Below are 26,348 nucleotides of genomic sequence, written 5' to 3' on the forward strand. Positions count from 1 at the left end.
TTTAAATGCCCAGCACCCTGTCCTGAATGAGTATCTCTAACTAGTGCCCTCAGTATCTTGTGTTTTAATAAGACTCTTGAAGCCCCGCATTGGTCATGAATGTTGTGCCCCAGCTGTCACTACACAAGCCTGGCTAGTACAATACTGAGAGCAAACTGTTGCCCATGTGCCAGGATCCCCCACTCCGCGCAGCTGAGAGACAGCAGGGGTTGATGCAGTTTGGCATCAGCGGCATCACAGGAATTGCCAGTCAGTGTTGAACTCAACATGGGACTGCCTTAGGGACTCCAGCTCCAGATGTTTCCTCAGGGTTTTCGCCCGAAGCCTTCCCCGTGAGTGGATAAAGCCACAAGGCAGCGAAGGGTTGAGATCAGGGTTTGCCTTCTCCAAGGAGAGCTGCCGATCATGACTGACGAGCCTCATCTGCATTAAGCAATTGGCTTTAAGGCACCAGTAACCTGCCTTTGCCAACTTCACCTGTCAGTAGAAATGGTTCTGCCAGGCTTAGTAGTGAAGGCCAGGAACCGGACGGTTGTCTGAGGCTGTTTGAGATGCACGCCATTGGGAGCATTTAATAGGTTGTGGGAGCTTATCCCCACTATCCCCCTCCCACCCACCCCGCCATACTACGACAACCTTAAGGGACCTTCAAGAAGATTCCCCCTCATTTTTCTCTATAAGCAATGAATTGTACATTTGGTAACCGGATGTGGGACTAATTCTAAAGGTTAACCGTGGATAGTGCTGTGGGTGCAGAAGTAACCATACAGTAACCAATGACTCATCAATAAGTCTCTCGCTTATCAGCTGAGGATTTCCTGATTCCAGGTTTTCCAGCAGATGGAGACAGGGTCGAGGGAGGCCACGTGGTGTCTGAACCTGCTTAGCAGGCTGGGTGGTGGCTCGGAAACAGGTTATCATTGCAGAGATTAAAGATTAGCTTTATTTGTCACATGTACATCAAAACATACAGTGACATGTGACCGACACTGTCTGAAGATGTGCTGGGGGCAGCCCAGAAGTGCTGTCGTGCTTCTGGCACTGGCATAACATGCTGGTATGTTTTTGGAATGTGGGAGGAAACCCACGCAGTCATGGGGAGAACATACAAACTCCTTACAGACAGCGGTTGGAATTAAACCCCGTTACGCTAACAGCTATGCTGGCAATTTAACACAATATCCTCAAGGCACGTGTAGTTAAACTGCAGCACCCCATAAATGCACAGTTGTGCGCCAGGCTTGGGAGAGGCAAATGTCCATTGGGAAAACTGTCATGAACTACCCTCACCCAGCCCCTGTGATGAGGTGACACCACAGTCTGAACATTTCTCTGATTTTCAGAAATTGCTGTGTGTTTACTGTTTTGAGAATTTCATTTGGTCGTGGGTAATGGCTATGGTTAAGATGTCATTTGGGCCAGTTATCATATACTTAAACTGTAGCATTGAAAAGGGAGGCCCTCAAATGTTAACCGTGATTTAGAACAGAGGTCCTAGTGCATGTCAGCACATTGTGTCTGCCACATTCAATGTGTGCATGTCATCGGCAATGAAAGTGCCTCCTTTAAACAATGAACCGATGCACGAAGAACGAACTTTCAGTGTTGTCCCAAACTCTCTGCTTTTCCGTTTATGAAGTTAATTAAGTGCACGAACTGTGTGAGATTCTCAGTTTCCTGCTTCCTCTGCTCCCATCCCGTTTTCTTGATTCTGCATCCTGTTTTTTTCCTGTTTGCAGTCCCATCATGAGACTCGGCAACAAGAAGGTGGCTCGGTAAGTGCAGTGCGTGGCCAGAGTCTGGCAGCTTGTCGCCGAGGTGTCATACAGGTTTGTGACAATGTTGTAACAGAGGTGTGCATGGTGCTCAGAGGCAGAGAGACTTAAAGTAGCTGCTGTTGTGATTTCTGTCAGCAACACACAAACAAAATACTGCAGGAACTCAGCAGGTCAGGCAGCACCTATGGAAGGGAAACATGGAAAAGTCGATGCTTCAGGCTGAGACGCCTCATCAGGACTGGAAAGGAAACGAGAATGAGGAAGTGGGAAGAGGAGGAGTACAGGCTGGCGGGTGATACGTCAGCCGGGTTGGGGGGTGCTGAGTGGACGTGTTAGGCTGTTTGCCTTCATCGATCAGGAACTGAGTATAAAAGTTGGGATGTTAGGTTCTGGATGAATAAAACCTTTTGTCAGCCACGGTTGGAATGTTATGTGCAGTTCTGCTCACTCCACTAAGGGAGGATTGTGAAGGTTTTGGAGAGAAGGCAGAAAAGGTTCACCAGGAATGCTTTAGCCAGAAAGAGGGGCTTGACAAACTTGGGTTGTTTTCTTTGCAGCATCAGAAGTTGAAAGGTGACTTGATCAAATTTATAAAACTGAAAGGCAAACACGAGGGAGAAGGTCCCGTTCTTTTCCCAGGGTGGAAATGTCAAAAACTACAGGGCAACACACACAAAATTGAATGGCGGTGCTGGGTCAAAGGGCCGAATGGCCTACTCCTGCACCTATTGTCTAAAATGCTGGAGGAGCTCAGCAGGCCCGGCAGTCAGTGTTTCAGGGTTGGGAAGGAAGGGAGAGGGTGGCAGAATAGGGTGATGGGGGCAGGAGGGGAAAGAGGACTTACTGGAGGGTGAGAGGTGAAGCCAAATGGGCGGGGGGAGGGGGATGAAGTAAGAAGCTGGGAGATGATAGGTGGAAAAAGGTACAGGACTAAAGAAGAAGGAATCTGATAGGAGAGGAGAGTGGATCATGGGAGAAAGGGGAGGTGAGCGGGGAAATGTTTAAGGAAGGTTTATCGGGCAAGGTTTTTACACAGTGGTAGGTTTCTGGGAACGGGTGAAAACGTGAAAATGTTTGAGGCATTGAGACAGACAGATGAACAGGCAGGGAATAAAAGATAAAGATCTTGTGTAGTCAGTACAGACATGATGGGTAGAAGGGCCTGTGTTTTTTGAGTGAGGAGTTAGTTTGGGATGCAGGAATCTGTTCACCCTGAAGCTGTTTAACTGCTTTACTTAATGTCAGTGTCAAGGGAGTGTCTCTTGTTGAGTTGCAGTAGAAATTGTCCAGGATTATTTCCGGTCAGACGATGGTACGCCTGGCACCGCTGGCCTGGGCCCGTACCCTCTCCATCTACCACACAAAGAGTGCTTGCAGCGTGCAGCCAGCTGTGGCAGCTGCCTTTGCCAGCAGACACTGAGAGTATTCTCTTGTTGTAGGCACATCGAACAGAGTGGTGCCACTGACGGCGATGACATGGAGGAGCTTCCCGGCAGCTCACTGGCACACTTGCCCTCGGATCTGACTGAGCAGGTTAGGCTACAACCCTTTCTCAATATCTTTTTGGTATTTGTACAATTTATCTTCTTTTGCACCTTGGTTGTCCGACAGCCTTTGTTTATGTAGAGTTTTTCATAAATTCTACTGTATTTCTTTATTTTCCTGTGAATGCCTGCAAGGAAATGAGTCTCAAAGTGGTGTTTGGTGACCTATACGTGCTTTCACTTTGAATTTAGCTGAGCTGTAACTTTGTTTGAATGGACCCGGTGTGTAGTACCATGCGTTCATCTCTAGTCTATTGTACTTAGACTACAGCACGGTAACAGGTGGGCACTTCCACCTCCAACAAGCACACGCCATCTAATTACACCCCTGTGGACCAATTAACCTACTAACCCGTACATCCTTGGAACGTGGGGAAAAAACCAGAGCACCCAAAGAAAGCCCAGCCAGTCCCAGGGAGAACATACAAACAGCAGCGGAATTGAACTGCAAGCTGTGCAACAGCCCAGGTGTAACACCTTCGCGATAACAGCTACGTTACTCTGGTACCTGAGCTTTTTGATCTGGGTCTTGAGCACAGCTTTAATAAATCCCATGCTTGACAATGGGTGAGAGGCTCGGTTCTTCCCCTCACTCAGATAGTCGCTGTGCTGTGTTCAGTGCTGCCCAGTGGTACTGGTGTCACTTGTCAGCAGTGTCCAAGGTCTGGGCAGCCACTTCACACTGGGGTTTTCACCGCTGGAGCGAGGGGCAGAGACATGCTGTACTATCCTTCACCCCGCCTCCTGCCCCTGCCCCTGCTCTCAGAGACTGGTCATTCTGAATGTCCATTTCTCCTGTTTGCCGGGCAGGTGATGTTCCTGGAGAAGCGAGTTACTGAACTGGAGCAGGAGAGCACATCGAACGGGGAGATCCACAGTCGCCTTAAACAAGAGAACCTGCAGCTCGTGCACAGGTAGGAACCAGTGGAGGGATTTCTGTCTCTCTGTGTCAGTTAGATTTCCAGTCTGATCCTCAATCCCACAACACTCTGTTGATGCAATGTTTAAAATGTATTTACACTTGCAAAGTGTAACTGTGGAGGGGTTTCTGTCACTCTGCTCCAGGGAACAAATTCCTAACTTATTCAACTTGCCCCATAACTCAGGTTCTCAAGTCCCAGCAACATCCTTGTCACTTAAATGTTACTGATATTTTTTTCTGTTTGAGAATGCAAGCTGCTTCACAAGTGTTATCTTGTTATATTGCTGTATTTAATAGTTAAAAGATATGGTGACTAGTTAAACAAGGGGATAAATTAAAGGGAATAAATTCTCCTTCACCCCCCCCCACCCCCCAGTACAGTTCTGACATGTCTGTAGAAGAGCTTGGTGAAATTCATTGCTAAAAATAATATCCATGTGAGCTGAGTGAGGGCAGAGGCTCATTTCTGGAGTGGGGGGCTCGTTTAAACTTGTTATTATTTTAAAAGATACTGTGTGGAACGGGCCCTTCCAACCAGCGAGCTGCTCTGCCCAGTAACCTCCCTATTTAACCCTAGCTGAATTGAGGGACGATTTACAATGGCAGGTGAGCCTTTGGACTGTGGGAGAAAACGGGAGCAGCCAGTGGAAAGTCACGTGCTCTCGGGAAGAATGTACAAACTTTGTCACAGAGGACACTGGCATTGAACGCCAATCTCTGTTGCCCCAAGCAGTAATGGCATCATGCCAACTGCTACACTACCGTGGTGCCCCGTTGTCTGGCTCTCTCCAAGCAGATATTTGTCTCTGACTCTCTCCAAACAGAGCAAACGCACTGGAGGAACAGCTGAAAGAGCAGGAGGCCAAGTCTGAGCAGATGTTACTGGAGGAAGTAAAGAAGCAGAAGGACATTCTGAGCAAGGTGGAGCGAGAGCAGATCATCGAGATGGAGAACCTGCACACCAGGTAGCCGTGTGTCTGCTGTAGACCTCTCCCTCCATCCGGGATCCAGGCCGGGCTGACACAGGACAGGACAGGACAGGTCTAACTCAGTAGTGAACTAGACCAGTACAGCACTGGCTAGGCCTTCCAGCCCACAATGTCCATTAGCACTTACCACTTTACTCACTCCAACACTGACCCGAATACAACCTACGGACTCGCCTTCAACGACTCGTCATGTCTCATGTTCTCGGTATTTATTGGTTGTTTGTTTATTATTTTGTATTTGCTGTTTGTTGTCTTTTGTACTGTAATATAGCATGGGAGATGGCAACCAGGATGATAGAGCTGAGGATGAGCCAGCGGGTTTACAAGTAGATGACGTAACATGAATGTAAGGAAGATCAGTCCAAATTGGGTACAAACTCAGACAGAGCAAAGAGTTAAATTGTACCACTGAGGCAAAATTCAAAAGGGCAAGAAATGCAGGACTGAAGGTGCTGTATTTAAAAGTGTGCAGCATTTGGAATAAGGTGGACAAACTCGTGGTGCAGCTAGAGATTGGTGGGCATCACTGAGTCGTGGCTGAAAGAAGGCCATAGCTGGGAGCTTAACATCAAAGGATATATTTTGTATGGAAATAACAGGCAGGAAGGCATAGGTGGTGGTGTGGTTCTGTTGGTAAGAGATGGAATTACAACTTTAGAAACAGGTGACACAGGGTCAGAGAATGTTGAATCTTTGTGGGTGGAGTTAAACTGCAAGGGTGAAAAAACCATTATTATCATATTTTAGGCTCCAAATAGTAGCCAAGATGTGGGGTTAAGATTGCAAAGCGAGCTGGAAAAGGCACGTAACAAGGGTAGTGACACAATTGTAATGGAGGACTTCAATATGCAAGGGGATTGGGAAAATCAAGTTGGTGTCCAGTCGCAAGAGAGAGAATTTGTTGGCCTATGAGATAGCTTTTTAGAGCAGCTTGTGCTCGAGCCTTCTTGGGGGAAAGCCATCTTAGATTGGATGTTGTGTAATAACCCAGATTTTATTAGTCAGCTTAACGTAAAGAAATTCTTAGGGGGCAATGATCTGCATATGAATAAATTCACACTGCAGTTTGAGAGGGAGGAGCCTAACTCGCATGTATCTGTATTGCAGTGGAATAAAGGGAATTCCAGAGGCATGAGAGAGGGGTTTGCCCAAATGGATTGGAGGAGGATACTGGCAGGGATGACGGCAGAACAGAGATGGCTGAAGTTTCTGGGAATAGTTCACAAGGCACTGGATAGGTATGGCCCACAGAGGAAGAAGTTCTCAAATGTCATGGGTAGGCAACCATGGCTGGCAAAAGAAGTTAAGGACTGAATTAAATTCAAGGAAAGGGCATTGCATGCCATCTTGGACAATGTCTCCCATCCACTACATAATGTACTGGTTGGGCACAGGAGTACATTCAGTCAGAGACTCATTCCACCGAGATGCAGCACTGAGCGTCATAGGAAGTCATTCCTGCCTGTGGCCATCAAACTTTACAACCCCTCCCTTGGAGGGTCAGACACCCTGAGCCAATAGGCTGGTCCTGGACTTATTTCCTGGCATAATTTACATATTACTATTTAACTATTTATGGTTTTATTACTATTGATTATTTATGGTGCAACTGTAATGAAAACCAATTTCCCCCGGGATCAATAAAGTATGACTATGACTGTGACTATGACCATATAAGGTAGCAAAAGTGAGTGAGTTGGGAAGCTTTTAAAATCCAGCTAAAGGCAACTAAAAAAGCTATAAGGGAAAAGATGAAATATGAGGGCAGACTAGCCAATAAGATAAAGCAGGATACTAGAAGTTTTTTCAGTTATATACTGAGAGTAAAAGGGAGGTGAGAGTTAATATTGGACCACTGGAAAATGATGTTGGTGAGATAGTAATGGGGGACAAAGAAATGGCAATCCTTACTGTGGAAGACACTAGCTGTATGCCAGAGGTCCGAGAGTGTTGGAGTAGGAGTGAGTGCCATTGCTATTACAAAGGAAGAAGTGCTCGGTAAACTCAAAGGTTGTAAGGTGGATAAATCACCTGGACCGGGTGGACTACATCCCAGAGTCCTGAGAGAGGTTGCTGAAGAGATGAAGGATGCATTGGATATGATTTTTCCAGAATCCTTGATTCTGGCATGGTCCCGGAGGACTGGAAGATTGCAAATGTCGCTCCACTCTTTAAGAAGGAAGGAAGACAAAAGAGATAAAATTATAGGGTGATTAGCTTAACCTCAGTGATTTCGAAAGTGTTGGAGTCCATTATTAAGGACGAGGTTTTGGGGTACTTGGAGAGTAATGATAAAGTAAGTCAAAGTCAGCATGGTTTCTGTAAACGGAAATCTTACCTGACAAATCTGTTAGAATTCTTCGAAGTAGTAACAAGCAGGGTGGACAAAGGAGAGGTAGTGGATGTCATTTACTTGGATTTTCAGAAGGCATTTGATAAGGTGCTACACATGAGGCTTCTTAACAGGATAAAATCCTACGGTGTTACAGGAAAGATATTGGCATGGATAGAGGAATGGCTGACAGGCAGGAGGCAACGAGGGAATAAAAGAGGTCTTTTCTGGTTGGCTGCCAGTGACCAGTGGTGTTCCTCAGGGGTCAGGTCCCACACCACCAGGTTCAGGGACGGTTATTACCCCTCAACCATCAGGTCCCACATCACCAGGTTCAGGAACGGTTATTACCCCTCAACCACCAGGTTCAGGAACGGTTATTACCCCTCAACCATTAGGTCCCACACCACCGGGTTCAGGGACGGTTATTACCCCTCAACCATCAGGTCACACACCACCGGGTTCAGGGACGGTTATTACCCCTCAACCATCAGGTCCCACACCACCGGGTTCAGGGACGGTTATTACCCCTCAACCATCAGGTCCCACACCGCCGGGTTCAGGAACGGTTATTACCCCTCGACCATCAGGTCCCACACTGCCGAGTTCAGGGACGGTTATTACCCCTCAACCATCAGGTTCCACACCACGAGGTTCAGGAACAGTTCTTACCCCTCAACCACCAGGTTCAGGAACGGTTATTAAACCTCAACCATCAGGTACCACACCACCAGGTTCAGGAACAGTTATTACCCCTCAACCATTAGGTCCCACACCACCAGGTTCGGGAACGGTTATTACCCCTCAATCATCAGGTCCCACATCACCAGGTTCAGGGACGGTTATTACCCCTCAACCATCAGGTCCCACACCACCGGGTTCAGGGACGGTTATTACCCCTCAACTATCAGGTCCCACACCACCGGGTTCAGGGATTGTTATTACCCCTCAACCATCAGGTCCCACACCACCGGGTTCAGGAACAGTTATTACCCCTCAACCATCAGGTCCCACATCACCAGGTTCAGGAACGGTTATTACCCCTCAACCACCAGGTTCAGGAACAGTTATCACCCCTCAACCACCAGGTTCAGGAACGGTTACTACCCCTCAACCATCAGGTCCCACACTGCCGGGTTCAGGGACGGTTATTACCCCTCAACCATCAGGTCCCACACCGCCGGGTTGAGGGACGGTTATTACCCCTCAGCCATCAGGTCCCACACCGCCGGGTTCAGGGACGGTTATTACCCCTCAACCATCAGGTTCCACACCACTAGGTTCAGGAACAGTTATTACCCCTCAACCACCAGGTTCAGGAACGGTTATTACCCCTCAACCATCAGGTCCCACACCACCAGGTTCAGGGACAGTAATTACCCCTCAACCATCAGGTCCCACACCACCGGGTTCAGGGACGGTTATTACCCCTCAACCATCAGGTCCCACACCACCGGGTTCAGGGATTGTTATTATCCCTCAACCATCAGGTCCCACACCGCAGGGTTCAGGGACGGTTATTACCCCTCAACCATCAGGTCCCACACCACCGGGTTCAGGAACGGTTATTACCTCTCAACCACCAGGTTCAGGAACGGTTATTACCCCTCAACCATCAGGTCTCACACCACCGGGTTCAGGAACAGTTATTACCCCTCAACCATCAGGTCCCACACCACCAGGTTCAGGAACAGTTATTACCCCTCAACCACCAGGTTCAGGAACAGTTATTACCCCTCAACCACCAGGTTCAGGAACGGTTACTACCCCTCAACCATCAGGTCCCACACTGCCGGGTTCAGGGACGGTTATTACCCCTCAACCATCAGGTCTCACACCCCCGGGTTCAGGGATGGTTATTACCCCTCAACCATCAGGTCCCACACCACCGGGTTCAGGGACGGTTATTACCCCTCAACCATCAGGTCCCACAGCACCGGGTTCAGGGATTGTTATTACCCCTCAACCATCAGGTCCCACACCACTAGGTTCAGAAACGGATATTACCCCTCAACCATCAGGTCCCACAGCACCGGGTTCAGGGATTGTTATTACCCCTCAACCATCAGGTCCCACACCACCAGGTTCAGGAACAGTTATTACCCCTCAACCACCAGGTTCAGGAACGGTTACTACCCCTCAACCATCAGGTCCCACACTGCCGGGTTCAGGGATGGTTATTACCCCTCAACCATCAGGTCCCACACCACCGGGTTCAGGGACGGTTATTACCCCTCAACCATCAGGTGCCACACCACCGGGTTCAGGGACCGTTATTACCCCTCAACCATCAGGTCCCACACCGCCGGGTTCAGGAACGGTTATTACCCCTCAACCATCAGGTTCCACACCGCCGGGTTCAGGGACGGTTATTACCCCTCAACCCTCAGGTCCCACGCCGCTAGGTTCAGGAACGGTTATTACCCCTCAACCATCAGGTCCCACACCACCAGGTTCAGGAAAAGTTATTACCCCTCAACCATCAGGTCCCACACCACCAGGTTCGGGAACGGTTATTACCCCTCAACCATCAGGCCCCACACCACCGGGTTCAGGGACGGTTATTACCCCTCAACCATCAGGTCCCACACCACCGGGTTCAGGGACGGTTATTACCCCTCAACCATCAGGTCCCACACCACTGGGTTCAGGAACGGTTATTACCCCTCAACCATCAGGTCCCACACCACCGGGTTCGGGAACAGTTATTACCCCTCAACCATCAGGTCCCACACCACCAGGTTCAGGAACGGTTATTACCCCTCAACCACCAGGTTCAGGAACAGTTATTACCGCTCAACCACCAGGTTCAGGAACAGTTATTACCCCTCAACCACCAGGTTCAGGAACGGTTACTACCCCTCAACCACCAGGTTCAGGAACAGTTATTACCCCTCAACCACCAGGTTCAGGAACGGTTACTACTCCTCAACCATCAGGTCCCACACTGCCGGGTTCAGGAACGGTTATTACCCCTCAACCATCAGGTTCCACACCACCAGGTTCGGGAACGGTTATTACCCCTCAACCATCAGGCCCCACACCACCGGGTTCAGGGACGGTTATTACCCCTCAACCATCAGGTCCCACACCACCGGGTTCAGGAACGGTTATTACCCCTCAACCACCAGGTTCAGGAACAGTTATTACCCCTCAACCATCAGGTCGCACCCCGCCGGGTTCAGGGACGGTTATTACCCCTCAACCATCAGGTCCCACACCACCGGGTTCAGGAACGGTTATTACCCCTCAACCATCAGGTCCCACACCACCGGGTTCAGGAACAGTTATTACCCCTCAACCATCAGGTCCCACACCACCAGGTTCAGGAACGGTTATTACCCCTCAACCACCAGGTTAAGGAACAGTTATTACCGCTCAACCACCAGGTTCCGGAACGGTTACTACCCCTCAACCATCAGGTCTCACACCTCCGTGTTCAGGGATGGTTATTACCCCTCAACCATCAGGTCCCACACCACCGGGTTCAGGGATGGTTATTACCCCTCAACCACCAGGTTCAGGAACGGTTACTACCCCTCAACCATCAGGTCCCACACCACCAGGTTCAGGGACGGTTATTACCCCTCAACCATCAGGTCCCACACCACCGGGTTCAGGAACAGTTATTACCCCTCAACCATCAGGTCCCACACCACCAGGTTCAGGAACAGTTATTACCCCTCAACCACCAGGTTCAGGAACGGTTACTACACCTCAACCATCAGGTCCCACACTGCCGGGTTCAGGGACGGTTATTACCCCTCAACCATCAGGTCTCACACCCCCGAGTTCAGGGATGGTTATTACCCCTCAACCATCAGGTCCCACACCACCGGCTTCAGGGATGGTTATTACCCCTCAACCAGAAGGTTCAGTAACGGTTACTACCCCTCAACCATCAGGTCCCACACCACCAGGTTCAGGGACGGTTATTACCCCTCAACCATCAGGTCCCAAACCCCCGAGTTCAGGGATGGTTATTACCCCTCAACCAGCAGGTTCAGTAACCGTTACTACCCCTCAACCATCAGGTCCCAGACCGCAGGGTTCAGGGACGGTTATTACCCCTCAACCATCAGGTCCCCCACCACCGGGTTCAGGAACGGTTATTGCCCCTCAACCATCAGGTCCCACACCACCGGGTTCAGGAACAGTTATTACCCCTCAACCATCAGGTCCCACACCACCAGGTTCAGTAACGGTTATTACCCCTCAACCACCAGGTTCAGGAACAGTTATTACCCCTCAACCACCAGGTTGAGGAACAGTTATTACCCCTCAACCATCAGGTCCCACACCACCAGGTTCAGGAACGGTTATTACCCCTCAACCACCAGGTTCAGGAACAGTTATTACCCCTCAACCACCAGGTTCAGGAACGGTTACTACCCCTCAACCATCAGGTGCCACACCACCGGGTTCAGGGACCGTTATTACCCCTGAACCATCAGGTCCCACACCGCCGGGTTCAGGAACGGTTATTACCTCTCAACCATCAGGTTCCACACCGCCGGGTTCAGGGACGGTTATTACCCCTCAACCATCAGGTTCCACACCGCCGGGTTCAGGGACGGTTATTACCCCTCAACCATCAGGTCCCACACCACCGGGTTGAGGGACGGTTATTACCCCTCAACCATCAGATTCCACACCACGAGGTTCAGGAACAATTATTACCCCTCAACCACCAGGTTCAGGAACGGTTATTACCCCTGAACCTTCAGGTCCCATACCACCAGGTTCAGGAAAAGTTATTACCCCTCAACCATCAGGTCCCACACCACCAGGTTCGGGAACGGTTATAACCCCTCAACCATCAGGCCCCACACCACCGGGTTCAGGGACGGTCATTACCCCTCAACCATCAGGTCCCACACCACCGAGTTCAGGGACGGTTATTACCCCTCAACCATCAGGTCCCACATCACCAGGTTCAGGAACGGTTATTACCCCTCAACCATCAGGTCCCACACCACCGGGTTCAGGAACGGTTATTACCCCTCAACCATCAGGTCCCACACCACCGGGTTCAGGAACGGTTATTACCCCTCAACCATCAGGTCCCACACCACCAGGTTCAGGAACGGTTATTACCCCTCAACCACCAGGTTCAGGAACAGTTATTACCCCTCAACCATCAGGTCCCACACCACCGGGTTCAGGAACAGTTATTACCCCTCAACCACCGGGTTCAGGAACAGTTATTACCCCTCAACCACCGGGTTCAGGGACAGTTATTACCCCTCAACCATCAGGTCCCACACCACCAGGTTCAGGAACGGTTATTACCCCTCAACCACCAGGTTCAGGAACAGTTATTACCCCTCAACCATCAGGTCCCACACTGCCGGGTTCAGGGATGGTTATTACCCCTCAACCATCAGGTCCCACACCACCAGGTTCAGGGACGGTTATTACCCCTCAACCATCAGGTCCCACACCCCCGAGTTCAGGGATGGTTATTACCCCTCAACCATCAGGTCCCACACCACCGGCTTCAGGGATGGTTATTACCCCTCAACCAGCAGGTTCAGTAACCGTTACTACCCCTCAACCATCAGGTCCCACACCACCAGGTTCAGGGACGGTTATTACCCCTCAACCATCAGGTCCCACACCACCAGCTTCAGGAACGGTTATTACCCCTCAACCATCAGGTCCCACATCACCAGGTTCAGGAACGGTTATTACCCCTCAACCACCATGTTCAGGAACAGTTATTACCCTTCAACCATCAGGTCCCACACCGCAGGGTTCAGGGACGGTTATTACCCCTCAACCATCAGGTCCCCCACCACCGGGTTCAGGAACGGTTATTACCCCTCAACCATCAGGTCCCACACCACCGGGTTCAGGAACAGTTATTACCCCTCAACCATCAGGTCCCACACCACCAGGTTCAGTAACGGTTATTACCCCTCAACCACCAGGTTCAGGAACGGTTATTACCCCTCAACCACCAGGTTCAGGAACAGTTATTACCCCTCAACCACCAGGTTCAGGAACGGTTACTACCCCTCAACCATCAGGTCCCACACCGCCGGGTTCAGAGACCGTTATTACCCCTGAACCATCAGGTCCCACACCTCCGGGTTCAGGAACGGTTATTACCTCTCAACCATCAGGTTCCACACCGCCGGGTTCAGGGACGGTCATTACCCCTCAACCATCAGGTCCCACATCACCAGGTTCAGGAACGGTTATTACCCCTCAACCATCAGGTCCCACACCGCCGGGTTCAGGGACGGTTATTACCCCTCAACCATCAGGTCCCACTCCACCGGGTTCAGGAACAGTTATTATCCCTCAACCATCTGGTCCCACATCACCAGGTTCAGGAATGGTTATTACCCCTCAACCACCAGGTTAAGGAACAGTTATTACCCCTCAACCATCAGGTCCCACACCACCAGGTTCAGCAACGGTTATTACCCCTCAACCACCAGGTTCAGGAACAGTTATTACCCCTCAACCACCAGGTTCAGGAACAGTTATTACCCCTCAACCACCAGGTTCAGGAACGGTTACTACCCCTGAACGATCAGGTGCCACACCACCGGGTTCAGGGACCGTTATTACCCCTGAACCATCACGTCCCACACCGCCGGGTTCAGGAACGGTTATTACCTCTCAACCATCAGGTTCCACACCGCCGGGTTCAGGGACGGTTATTACCCCTGAACCATCAGGTTCCACACCGCTGGGTTCAGGGACGGTTATTACCCCTCAACCATCAGGCCCCACACCACCGGGTTCAGGGACGGTCATTACCCCTCAACCATCAGGTCCCACACCACCGGGTTCAGGGACGGTTATTACCCCTCAACCATCAGGACCCACACCACCGGGTTCAGGAACAGTTATTACCCCTCAACCATCAGGTCCCACACCACCGGGTTCAGGAACAGTTATTACCCCTCAACCACCAGGTTCAGGAACAGTTATTACCCCTCAACCACCAGGTTCAGGAACGGTTACTACCCCTCAACCATCAGGTCCCACAGTGCCGGGTTCAGGGACGGTTATTGCCCCTCAACCATCAGGTCCCACACCACCGGGTTCAGGGACGGTTATTACCACTGAACCATCAGGTCCCACACCACCGGGTTCAGGAACGGTTATTACCCCTCAACCATCAGGTCCCACACCACCGGGTTCAGGAATAGTTATTACCCCTCAACCACCAGGTCCCACACCACCAGGTTCAGGAACGGTTCTTCCCCCTCAACCACCAGGTTCAGGAACAGTTATTACCCCTCAACCATCAGGTCCCACACCACCGGGTTCAGGAACAGTTATTACCCCTCAACCATCAGGTCCCACACCACCAGGTTCAGGAACGGTTATTACCCCTCAACCACCAGGTTCAGGAACGGTTATTACCCCTCAACCATCAGGTCCCACACCACCAGGTTCAGGAAAAGTTATTACCCCTCAACCATCAGGTCCCACACCACCAGGTTCGGGAATGGTTATTACCCCTCAACCATAAGGCCCCACACCACCGGGTTCAGGGACGGTTATTACCCCTCAACCATTAGGTCCCACACCACCGGGTTCAGGAACAGTTATTACCCCTCAACCATCAGGTCCCACACCACCGGGTTCAGGGATGGTTATTACCCCTCAACCACCAGGTTCAGGAACGGTTACTACCCCTCAACCATCAGGTCCCACACCACCAGGTTCAGAGACGGTTATTACCCCTCAACCAGCAGGTTCAGTAACGGTTACTACCCCTCAACCATCAGGTCCCACACCACCAGGTTCAGGGACGGTTATTACCCCTCAACCATCAGGTCCCACACCCCCGAGTTCAGGGATGGTTATTACCCCTCAACCATCAGGTCCCACACCACCGGCTTCAGGGATGGTTATTACCCCTCAACCAGCAGGTTCAGTAACGGTTACTACCCCTCAACCACCAGGTTGACGAACAGTTATTACCCCTCAACCATCAGGTCCCACACCACCAGGTTCAGGAACGGTTATTACCCCTCAACCACCAGGTTCAGGAACAGTTATTACCCCTCAACCACCAGGTTCAGGAACGGTTACTACCCCTCAACCATCAGGTCCCACACCACCGGGTTGAGGGACGGTTATTACCCCTCAACCATCAGGTCCCACACCGCCGGGTTCAGGGACCGTTATTACCCCTGAACCATCAGGTCCCACACCGCCGGGTTCAGGAACGGTTATTACCTCTCAACCATCAGGTTCCACACCGCCGGGTTCAGGGACGGTCATTACCCCTCAACCATCAGGTCCCACACCACCGAGTTCAGGGATGGTTATTACCCCTCAACCATCAGGTCCCACATCACCATGTTCAGGAACGGTTATTACCCCTCAACCATCAGGTCCCACACCGCCGGGTTCAGGGACGGTTATTACCCCTCAACCATCAGGTCCCACTCCACCGGGTTCAGGAACAGTTATTACCCCTCAACCATCAGGTCCCACATCACCAGGTTCAGGAATGGTTATTACCCCTCAACCACCAGGTTAAGGAACAGTTATTACCCCTCAACCATCAGGTCCCACACCACGAGGTTCAGGAATGGTTATTACCCCTCAACCACCAGGTTCAGCAACGGTTACTACCCCTCAACCATCAGGTCCCACACTGCCGGGTTCAGGGATGGTTATTACTCCTCAACCATCAGGTCTCACACCTCCGGGTTCAGGGTGGTTATTACCCCTCAACCATCAGGTCCCACACCACCGGGTTCAGGGATGGTTATTACCCCTCAACCACCAGGTTCAGGAACGGTTACTACCCCACAACCATCAGGTCGCACACCACCGGGTTCAGGAACAGTTATTACCCCTCAACCATCAGGTCCCACACCACCAGGTTCGGGAATGGTTATTACCCCTCAACCATAAGGCCCCACACCACCGGGTTCAGGGACGGTTATTACCCCTCAACCATTAGGTCCCACACCACCGGGTTCAGGAACAGTTATTACCCCTCAACCATCAGGTCCCACACCACCGGGTTCAGGGATGGTTATTACCCCTCAACCACCAGGTTCAGGAACGGTTACTACCCCTCAACCATCAGGTCCCACACCACCAGGTTCAGAGACGGTTATTACCCCTCAACCAGCAGGTTCAGTAACGGTTACTACCCCTCAACCATCAGGTCCCACACCACCAGGTTCAGGGACGGTTATTACCCCTCAACCATCAGGTCCCACACCCCCGAGTTCAGGGATGGTTATTACCCCTCAACCATCAGGTCCCACACCACCGGCTTCAGGGATGGTTATTACCCCTCAACCAGCAGGTTCAGTAACGGTTACTACCCCTCAACCACCAGGTTGACGAACAGTTATTACCCCTCAACCATCAGGTCCCACACCACCAGGTTCAGGAACGGTTATTACCCCTCAACCACCAGGTTCAGGAACAGTTATTACCCCTCAACCACCAGGTTCAGGAACGGTTACTACCCCTCAACCATCAGGTCCCACACCACCGGGTTGAGGGACGGTTATTACCCCTCAACCATCAGGTCCCACACCGCCGGGTTCAGGGACCGTTATTACCCCTGAACCATCAGGTCCCACACCGCCGGGTTCAGGAACGGTTATTACCTCTCAACCATCAGGTTCCACACCGCCGGGTTCAGGGACGGTCATTACCCCTCAACCATCAGGTCCCACACCACCGAGTTCAGGGATGGTTATTACCCCTCAACCATCAGGTCCCACATCACCATGTTCAGGAACGGTTATTACCCCTCAACCATCAGGTCCCACACCGCCGGGTTCAGGGACGGTTATTACCCCTCAACCATCAGGTCCCACTCCACCGGGTTCAGGAACAGTTATTACCCCTCAACCATCAGGTCCCACATCACCAGGTTCAGGAATGGTTATTACCCCTCAACCACCAGGTTAAGGAACAGTTATTACCCCTCAACCATCAGGTCCCACACCACGAGGTTCAGGAATGGTTATTACCCCTCAACCACCAGGTTCAGCAACGGTTACTACCCCTCAACCATCAGGTCCCACACTGCCGGGTTCAGGGATGGTTATTACTCCTCAACCATCAGGTCTCACACCTCCGGGTTCAGGGTGGTTATTACCCCTCAACCATCAGGTCCCACACCACCGGGTTCAGGGATGGTTATTACCCCTCAACCACCAGGTTCAGGAACGGTTACTACCCCACAACCATCAGGTCGCACACCACCGGGTTCAGGAACAGTTATTACCCCTCAACCATCAGGTCCCACACCACCGGGTTCAGGAACAGTTATTACCCCTCAACCACCAGGTTCAGGAACAGTTATTACCCCTGAACCACCAGGTTCAGGAACGGTTACTACCCCTCAACCATCAGGTCCCACACTGCCGGGTTCAGGGACGGTTATTACCCCTCAACCATCAGGTCCCACACCACCGGGTTCAGGAACGGTTATTACCCCTCAACCATGAGGTCCCACAGCACCGGGTTCAGGAACAGTTATTACCCCTCAACCATCAGGTCCCACACCACCAGGTTCAGGGATGGTTATTACCCCTCAACCAGCAGGTTCAGTAACGGTTACTACCCCTCAACCATCAGGTCCCACACCACCAGGTTCAGGGACGGTTATTACCCGTCAACCATCAGGTCCCACACCCCCGAGTTCAGGGATGGTTATTACCCCTCAACCATCAAGTCCCACACCACCGGCTTCAGGGATGGTTATTACCCCTCAACCAGCAGGTTCAGTAACGGTTACTACCCCTCAACCATCAGGTCCCACACCACCAGGTTCAGGGACGGTTATTACCCCTCAACCATCAGGTCCCACACCACCGGCTTCAGGAACAGTTATTACCCCTCAACCATCAGGTCCCACACCACCAGGTTCAGTAACGGTTATTACCCCTCAACCACCAGGTTCAGGAACAGTTATTACCCCTCAACCACCAGGTTGAGGAACAGTTATTACCCCTCAACCATCAGGTCCCACACCACCAGGTTCAGGAACGGTTATTACCCCTCAACCACCAGGTTCAGGAACAGTTATTACCCCTCAACCACCAGGTTCAGGAACGGTTACTACCCCTCAACCATCAGGTGCCACACCACCGGGTTCAGGGACCGTTATTTCCCCTCAACCATCATGTCCCACACCACCGGGTTCAGGAACAGTTATTACCCCTCAACCATCAGGTCCCACACCACCAGGTTCAGGAACGGTTATTACCCCTCAACCACCAGGTTCAGGAACGGTTATTACCCCTCAACCATCAGGTCCCACACCACCAGGTTCAGGAAAAGTTATTACCCCTCAACCATCAGGTCCCACACCACGAGGTTCGGGAACGGTTATTACCCCTCAACCATAAGGCCCCACACCACCAGGTTCAGGGACGGTTATTACCCCTGAACCATCAGGTCCCACACCACCGGGTTCAGGAACAGTTATTACCCCTCAACCGTCAGGTCCCACACCACCAGGTTCAGGAACGGTTATTACCCCTCAACCACCAGGTTCAGGAACGGTTACTACCCCTGAACCATCAGGTCCCACACCACCAGGTTCAGAGACGGTTATTACCCCTCAACCATCAGGTCCCACACCACCGGGTTCAGGAAAAGTTATTACCCCTCAACCACCAGGTTCAGGAACAGTTATTACCCCTGAACCACCAGGTTCAGGAACGGTTACTACCCCTCAACCATCAGGTCCCACACTGCCGGGTTCAGGGACGGTTATTACCCCTCAACCATCAGGTCCCACACCACCTGGTTCAGGAACGGTTATTACCCCTCAACCATGAGGTCCCACAGCACCGGGTTCAGGAACAGTTATTACCCCTCAACCATCAGGTCCCACACCACCAGGTTCAGGAACGGTTATTACCCCTCAACCACCAGGTTCAGGAACAGTTATTACCCCTCAACCCCCAGGTTCAGGAACGGTTACTATCCCTCAACCATCAGGTCCCACACTGCCGGGTTCAGGGATGGTTATTACCCCTCAACCATCAGGTCCCACACCACCGGGTTCAGGGACGGTTATTACCCCTCAACCATCAGGTGCCACACCACCGGGTTCGGGGACCGTTATTACCCCTCAACCATCAGGTCCCACACCGCCGGGTTCAGGAACGGTTATTACCCTCAACCATCAGATTCCACACCGCTGGGTTCAGGAACGGTTATTACCCCTCAACCATCAGATTCCACACCGCCGGGTTCAGGGACGGTTATTACCCCTCAACCATCAGGTCCCACACCACCGGGTTCAGGAACGGTTATTACCCCTCAACCACCAGGTTCAGGAACAGTTATTACCCCTCAACCATCAGGTCCCACACCGCCGGGTTCAGGAACAGTTATTACCCCTCAACCATCAGGTCCCACACCACCAGGTTCAGGAACGGTTATTACCCCTCAACCACCAGGTTCAGGAACAGTTATTACTCCTCAACCACCAGGTTCCGGAACGGTTACTACCCCTCAACCATCAGGTCCCACACCACCAGGTTCAGGAACAGTTATTACCCCTCAACCATCAGGTCTCACACCTCCGGGTTCAGGGATGGTTATTACTCCTCAACCATCAGGTCCCACAACACCGGGTTCAGGGATGGTTATTACCCCTCAACCACCAGGTTCAGGAACAGTTACTACCCCTCAACCATCAGGTCCCACACCACCAGGTTCAGGGACGGTTATTACCCCTCAACCATCAGGTCCCACACCACCGGGTTCAGGAACAGTTATTACCCCTCAACCATCAGGTCCCACACCACCGGGTTCAGGAACAGTTATTACCCCTCAACCATCAGGTCCCACAGCACCAGGTTCAGGAACAGTTATTACCCCTCAACCACCAGGTTCAGGAACAGTTATTACCCCTCAACCACCAGGTTCAGGAACGGTTACTACTCCTCAACCATCAGGTCCCACACTGCCGGGTTCAGGGACGGTTATTACCCCTCAACCATCAGGTCTCACAGCCCCGAGTTCAGGGATGGTTATTACCCCTCAACCATCAGGTCCCACACCACCGGCTTCAGGGATGGTTATTACCCCTCAACCAGCAGGTTCAGGAACGGTTACTACCCCTCAACCATCAGGTCCCACACCACCAGGTTCAGGGACGGTTATTACCCCTCAACCATCAGGTCTCACAGCCCCGAGTTCAGGGATGGTTATTACCCCTCAACCATCAGGTCCCACACCACCGGGTTCAGGAACAGTTATTACCCCTCAACCATCAGGTCCCACAGCACCAGGTTCAGGAACAGTTATTACCCCTCAACCACCAGGTTCAGGAACAGTTATTACCCCTCAACCACCAGGTTCAGGAACAGTTATTACCCCTCAACCACCAGGTTCAGGAACGGTTACTACTCCTCAACCATCAGGTCCCACACTGCCGGGTTCAGGGACGGTTATTACCCCTCAACCATCAGGTCTCACAGCCCCGAGTTCAGGGATGGTTATTACCCCTCAACCATCAGGTCCCACACCACCGGCTTTAGGGATGGTTATTACCCCTCAACCAGCAGGTTCAGGAACGGTTACTACCCCTCAACCATCAGGTCCCACACCACCAGGTTCAGGGACGGTTATTACCCCTCAACCATCAGGTCCCACACCACCGGCTTCGGGAACGGTTATTACCCCTCAACCATCAGGTCCCACATCACCAGGTTCAGGAACGGTTATTACCCCTCAACCACCAGGTTCAGGAACAGTTCTTACTCCTCAACCATCAGGTCCCACACCGCAGGGTTCAGGGACGGTCATTACCCCTCAACCATCAGGTCCCCCACCAACGGGTTCAGGAACGGTTATTACCCCTCAACCATCAGGTCCCACACCACCGGGTTCAGGAACAGTTATTACCCCTCAACCATCAGGTCCCACACCACCAGGTTCAGGAACGGTTATTACCCCTCAACCACTAGGTTCAGGAACAGTTATTACCCCTCAACCATCAGGTCCCACACCACCAGGTTCAGGAACGGTTATTACCCCTCAACCACCAGGTTCAGGAACAGTTATTACCCCTCAACCACCAAGTTCAGGAACAGTTATTACCCCTCAACCACCAGGTTCAGGAACGGTTACTACCCCTCAACCATCAGGTCCCACACCACCGGGTTGAGGGACGGTTATTACCCCTCAACCATCAGGTCCCACACCGCCGGGTTCAGGGACGGTTATTACCCCTCAACCATCAGATTCCACACCACTAGGTTCAGGAGCAGTTATTACCCCTCAACCACCAGGTTCAGGAACGGTTATTACCCCTCAACCTTCAGGTCCCACACCACCAGGTTCAGGGACGGTTATTACCCCTCAACCATCAGGTCCCACATCACCAGGTTCAGGAACGGTTATTACCCCTCAACCATCAGGTCCCACATCACCAGGTTCAGGAACGGTTATTACCCCTCAACCATCAGGTCCCACACCGCCGGGTTCAGGGACGGTTATTACCCCTCAACCATCAGGTCCCACACCACCGGGTTCAGGAACGGTTATTACCCCTCAACCATCAGGTCCCACACCACCAGGTTCAGGAACGGTTATTACCCCTCAACCACCAGGTTCAGGAACAGTTATTACCCCTCAACCACCAAGTTCAGGAACAGTTATTACCTCTCAACCACCAGGTTCAGGAACGGTTACTACCCCTCAACCATCAGGTCCCACACTGCCGGGTTCAGGGACGGTTATTACCCCTCAACCATTAGGTCTCACACCGCCGGGTTCAGGGATGGTTATTACCCCTCAACCACCAGGTTCAGGAACGGTTATTACCCCTCAACCATCAGGTCTGACACCACCGGGTTCAGGGACGGTTATTACCCCTCAACCATCAGGTCCCACACAACCGGGTTCAGGGATTGTTATTACCCCTCAACCATCAGGTCCCACACCACTAGGTTCAGGGATGGTTATTACCCCTCAACCATCAGGTCCCACACCACCGGGTTCAGGGACAGTTATTACCCCTCAACCATCAGGTCCCACACCACCGCGTTCAGGGATGGTTATTACCCCTCAACGATCAGGTCCCTCACCACCGGGTTCAGGGATTGTTATTACCCCTCAACCATCAGGTCCCACACCACCGGGCTCAGGGACGGTTATTACCCCTCAACCATCAGGTCCCACACCACCGGGTTCAGGGACGGTTATTACCCCTCAGCCATCAGATCCCACACCACCGGGTTCAGGGACGGTTATTACCCCTCAACCATCAGGTCCCACATTACCAGGTTCAGGAACGGTTATTACCCCTCAACCACCAGGTTCAGGAACAGTTACTACCCCTCAACCATCAGGTTCAGGGACGGTTATTACCCTACAACCATCAGGTCCCACACCATCGGGTTCAGGGACAGTTATTACCCCTCAACCATCAGGTCCCACACCATGGGGTTTAGGGACGGTTATTACCCGTCAACCATCAGGTCCCACACCACCGGGTTCAGGGACGGTTATTACCCGTCAACCGTCAGGTCCCACACTACCGGGTTCAGGGACGGTTATTACCCCTCAACCATCAGGTCCCACACCATCGGGTTCAGGAACGGTTATTACCCATCAACCATCAGGTCCCACACCACCGGGTTCAGGGACAGTTACTGCCCCTCAACCATCAAGTCCCACTCCACCAGGTTCAGGGATGGTTATTACCCTCCATCCATCAGGTCCCACACCACCGGGTTAATGGACAGTTATTACCCCTGAACCATCAGGTCCCACACCACCGGGTTCAGGGACGGTTATTACCCCTCAACCATCAGGTTCCACACCACTGGGTTCAGGAGCAGTTATTACCCCTCAACCGCCAGGTTCAGGAACAGTTATTACCCCAAACCATCAGGCTCCTGAACCAGAAGTCACTCAGCTGAACTCTGAAATGATCCTACAACCTACAGACTCACTCACAAGGACCTTACAATCTATGTTCTCCGTATTTTCTTATTTGCATTTTGTCTTTTGCACATTAGTTGTTTTTCAGTCTTTGCTTATGTAGGGTTTTTCATAAATTCTGTTGTATTTCTTTATTTGTTCTGCAAGAAAATGAATCTCCAAATAGAAACCATAGAAACTACAGCACAGAAACAGGCCCTTTGGCCCTTCTTGGCTGTGCCGAACCAGTTTCTGCCTAGTCCCACTGACCTGCACACGGACCATATCCCTCCGTACACCTCCCATCCATGTATCTGTCCAATTTATTCTTAAATGTTAAAAAAGAACCCGCATTTACCACCTCGTCTGGCAGCTCATTCCATACTCCCACCACTCTCTGTGTGAAGAAGCCCCCCCCAAATGTTCCCTTTGAACTTTCCCCCCCTCACCCTTAACCCATGTCCTCTGGTTTTTTTTCTCCCCTTGCCTCAGTGGAAAAAGCCTGCTTGCATTCACTCTATCTATACCCATCATAATTTTATATACCTCTATCAAATCTCCCCTCATTCTTCTACGCTCCAGGGAATAAAGTCCTAACCTATTCAACCTTTCTCTGTAACTGAGTTTCTCAAGTCCCGGCAACATCCTTGTAAACCTTCTCTACACTCTTTCAACCTTATTTATATCCTTCCTGTAATTTGGTGACCAAAACTGAACACAGTACTCCAGATTCGGCCTCACCAATGCCTTATACAACCTCATCATAACATTCCAGCTCTTATACTCAATACTTCGATTAATAAAGGCCAATGTACCAAAAGCTCTCTTTACGACCCTATCTACCTGTGACGACACTTTTAGGGAATTTTGTATCTGTATTCCCAGATCCCTCTGTTCCACTGCACTCCTCAGTGCCTTACCATTAACCATGTATGTTCTACGTTGGTTTGTCCTTTCAACGTGCAATACCTCACACTTGTCAGTATTAAACTCCTTCTGCCATTTTTCAGCCCATTTTTCCAGCTGGTCCAAGTCCCTCTGCAGGCTCTGAAAACCTTCCTCACTGTCTACTACACCTCCAATCTTTGTATCATCAGCAAACTTGCTGATCCAATTTACCACATTATCATCCAGATCATTGATATAGATGATAAATAACAACGGACCCAGCACTGATCCCTGTGGCACACCACTAGTCACAGACCTGCACTCAGAGAAGCAATTCTCTACCACCACTCTCTGGCTTCTTCCATCGAGCCAATGTCTAATCCAATTTACCACCTCTCCATGTATACCTAGCGACCGAATTTTCCTAACTAACCTCCCATGCGGGACCTTGTCAGAGGCCTTACCGAAGTCCATGTAGACAATATCCACTGCCTTCCCTTCATCCACTTTCCTGGTAACCTCCTCGAAAAACTCCAACAGATTGGTCAAACATGACCTACCACGCAGAAAGCCATGTTGACTCTCCCTAATAAGCCCCTGTCTATCCAAATGCTTGTAGATTCTGTCTCTTAGTACTCCCTCCAATAACTTACCTACTACTGACGTTAAACTCACCGGCCTATAATTTCCCGGATTACTTTTCGATCCTTTTTTAAACAATGGAACAACATGAGCCACTCTCCAATCCTCCAGCACTTCACCCGTAGACAGCGACATTTTAAATATTTCTGCCAGGGCCCCCGCAATTTCAACACTAGTCTCCTTCAAGGTCCGAGGGAACACTCTGTCAAGTCCTGGGGATTTATCCACTTTAATTTTCCTCAAGACAGCAAACACCTCCTCCTTTTCAATCTGTACAGTTTCCATGGTCTCACTACTTGATTCCCTCAATTCCATAGATTTCATGCCAGCTTCCTTAGTAAATACAGACGCAAAAAACCTATTTCAGATCGCCCCCATTTCCTTTGGTTCCGCACAAAGCCGACCATTCTGATCTTCAAAAGGACCAATTTTATCCCTTACAATCCTTTTGCTCCTAATATACTTGTAAAAGCTCTTTGGATTATCCTTTACTTTGACTGCCAAGGCAACCTCATGTCTTCTTTTTGCCCTCCTGATTTCTTTCTTAAGTATTTTCTTGCACTTCTTATACTCCTCAAGCACCTGATTTACCCCATTTCCTATACATTTCATACAACTCCCTCTTCTTCTTTATCAGAGTTGCAATATCCCTTGAGAACCAAGGTTCCTTATTCCTATTCAATTTGCCTTTAATCCTGACAGGAACATATAAACTCTGCACTCTCAAAATTTCCCTTTTGAAGGCTTCCCACCTACCAATCACATCTTTGCCAGAGAACAACCTGTCCCAATCCATGCTTTTTAGATCCTTTCTCATTTCTTCAAATTTGGCCTTCTTCCAGTTCAGAACCTCAACCCTAGGACCAGATCTATCCTTGTCCATGATCAAATTGAAACTAATGGTGTTATGATCACTGGTGCTCCCCTGCACAGACTTCTGTCACTTGCCCTAATTCGTTTCCTAACAGGAGATCCAATATTGCATCCCCTCTAGTTGGTCCCTCTATATACTGATTTAGAAAACTTTCCTGAACACATTTTACAAACTCTAAACCATCTAGACCCCTAACAGTATGGGAGTCCCAATCAATGTATGGAAAATTAAAATCCCCTACCACCACAACTTTATGAGTTGCCTGCTATCTCTCTGCAGATTTGCTCTTCCAAGTCTCGTTGACTATTGGGCGGTCTGTAATACAATCCCACTAATGTGGCCATACCTTTCCTGTTTCTCAGCTCCACCCATAAGGACTCAGTAGACAAGCCCTCTAATCTGTCCTGCCTGAGCACTGCTGTAATATTTTCCCTAACAAGCAATCCTACTCCCCAACCTTTCATTCCTCTGCCTCGATCACA

At 50.8% G+C, this 26,348-nt stretch overlaps 1 protein-coding gene across 6 annotated transcripts in view; it reads left to right on the forward strand.

The window, feature by feature from the left end:
- The window catches only part of rab11fip3 (RAB11 family interacting protein 3 (class II)), a 175,216-nt gene that overhangs the window by 140,615 nt on the left and 8,253 nt on the right, over positions 1-26,348 (forward strand). For all 6 annotated transcript variants that reach the window (XM_072269240.1, XM_072269243.1, XM_072269241.1 and 3 more), the window contains 4 exons: positions 1,740-1,775; positions 3,218-3,311; positions 4,133-4,236; positions 5,069-5,209. In XM_072269240.1, coding sequence (XP_072125341.1) covers positions 1,740-1,775; positions 3,218-3,311; positions 4,133-4,236; positions 5,069-5,209 — 375 coding nt within the window. The remainder of the gene's footprint in view (positions 1-1,739; positions 1,776-3,217; positions 3,312-4,132; positions 4,237-5,068; positions 5,210-26,348) is intronic.

This window comes from Mobula birostris, chromosome 9 (genome assembly GCF_030028105.1).
Source record: "Mobula birostris isolate sMobBir1 chromosome 9, sMobBir1.hap1, whole genome shotgun sequence".
Lineage (NCBI taxonomy): Eukaryota > Metazoa > Chordata > Chondrichthyes > Myliobatiformes > Myliobatidae > Mobula > Mobula birostris.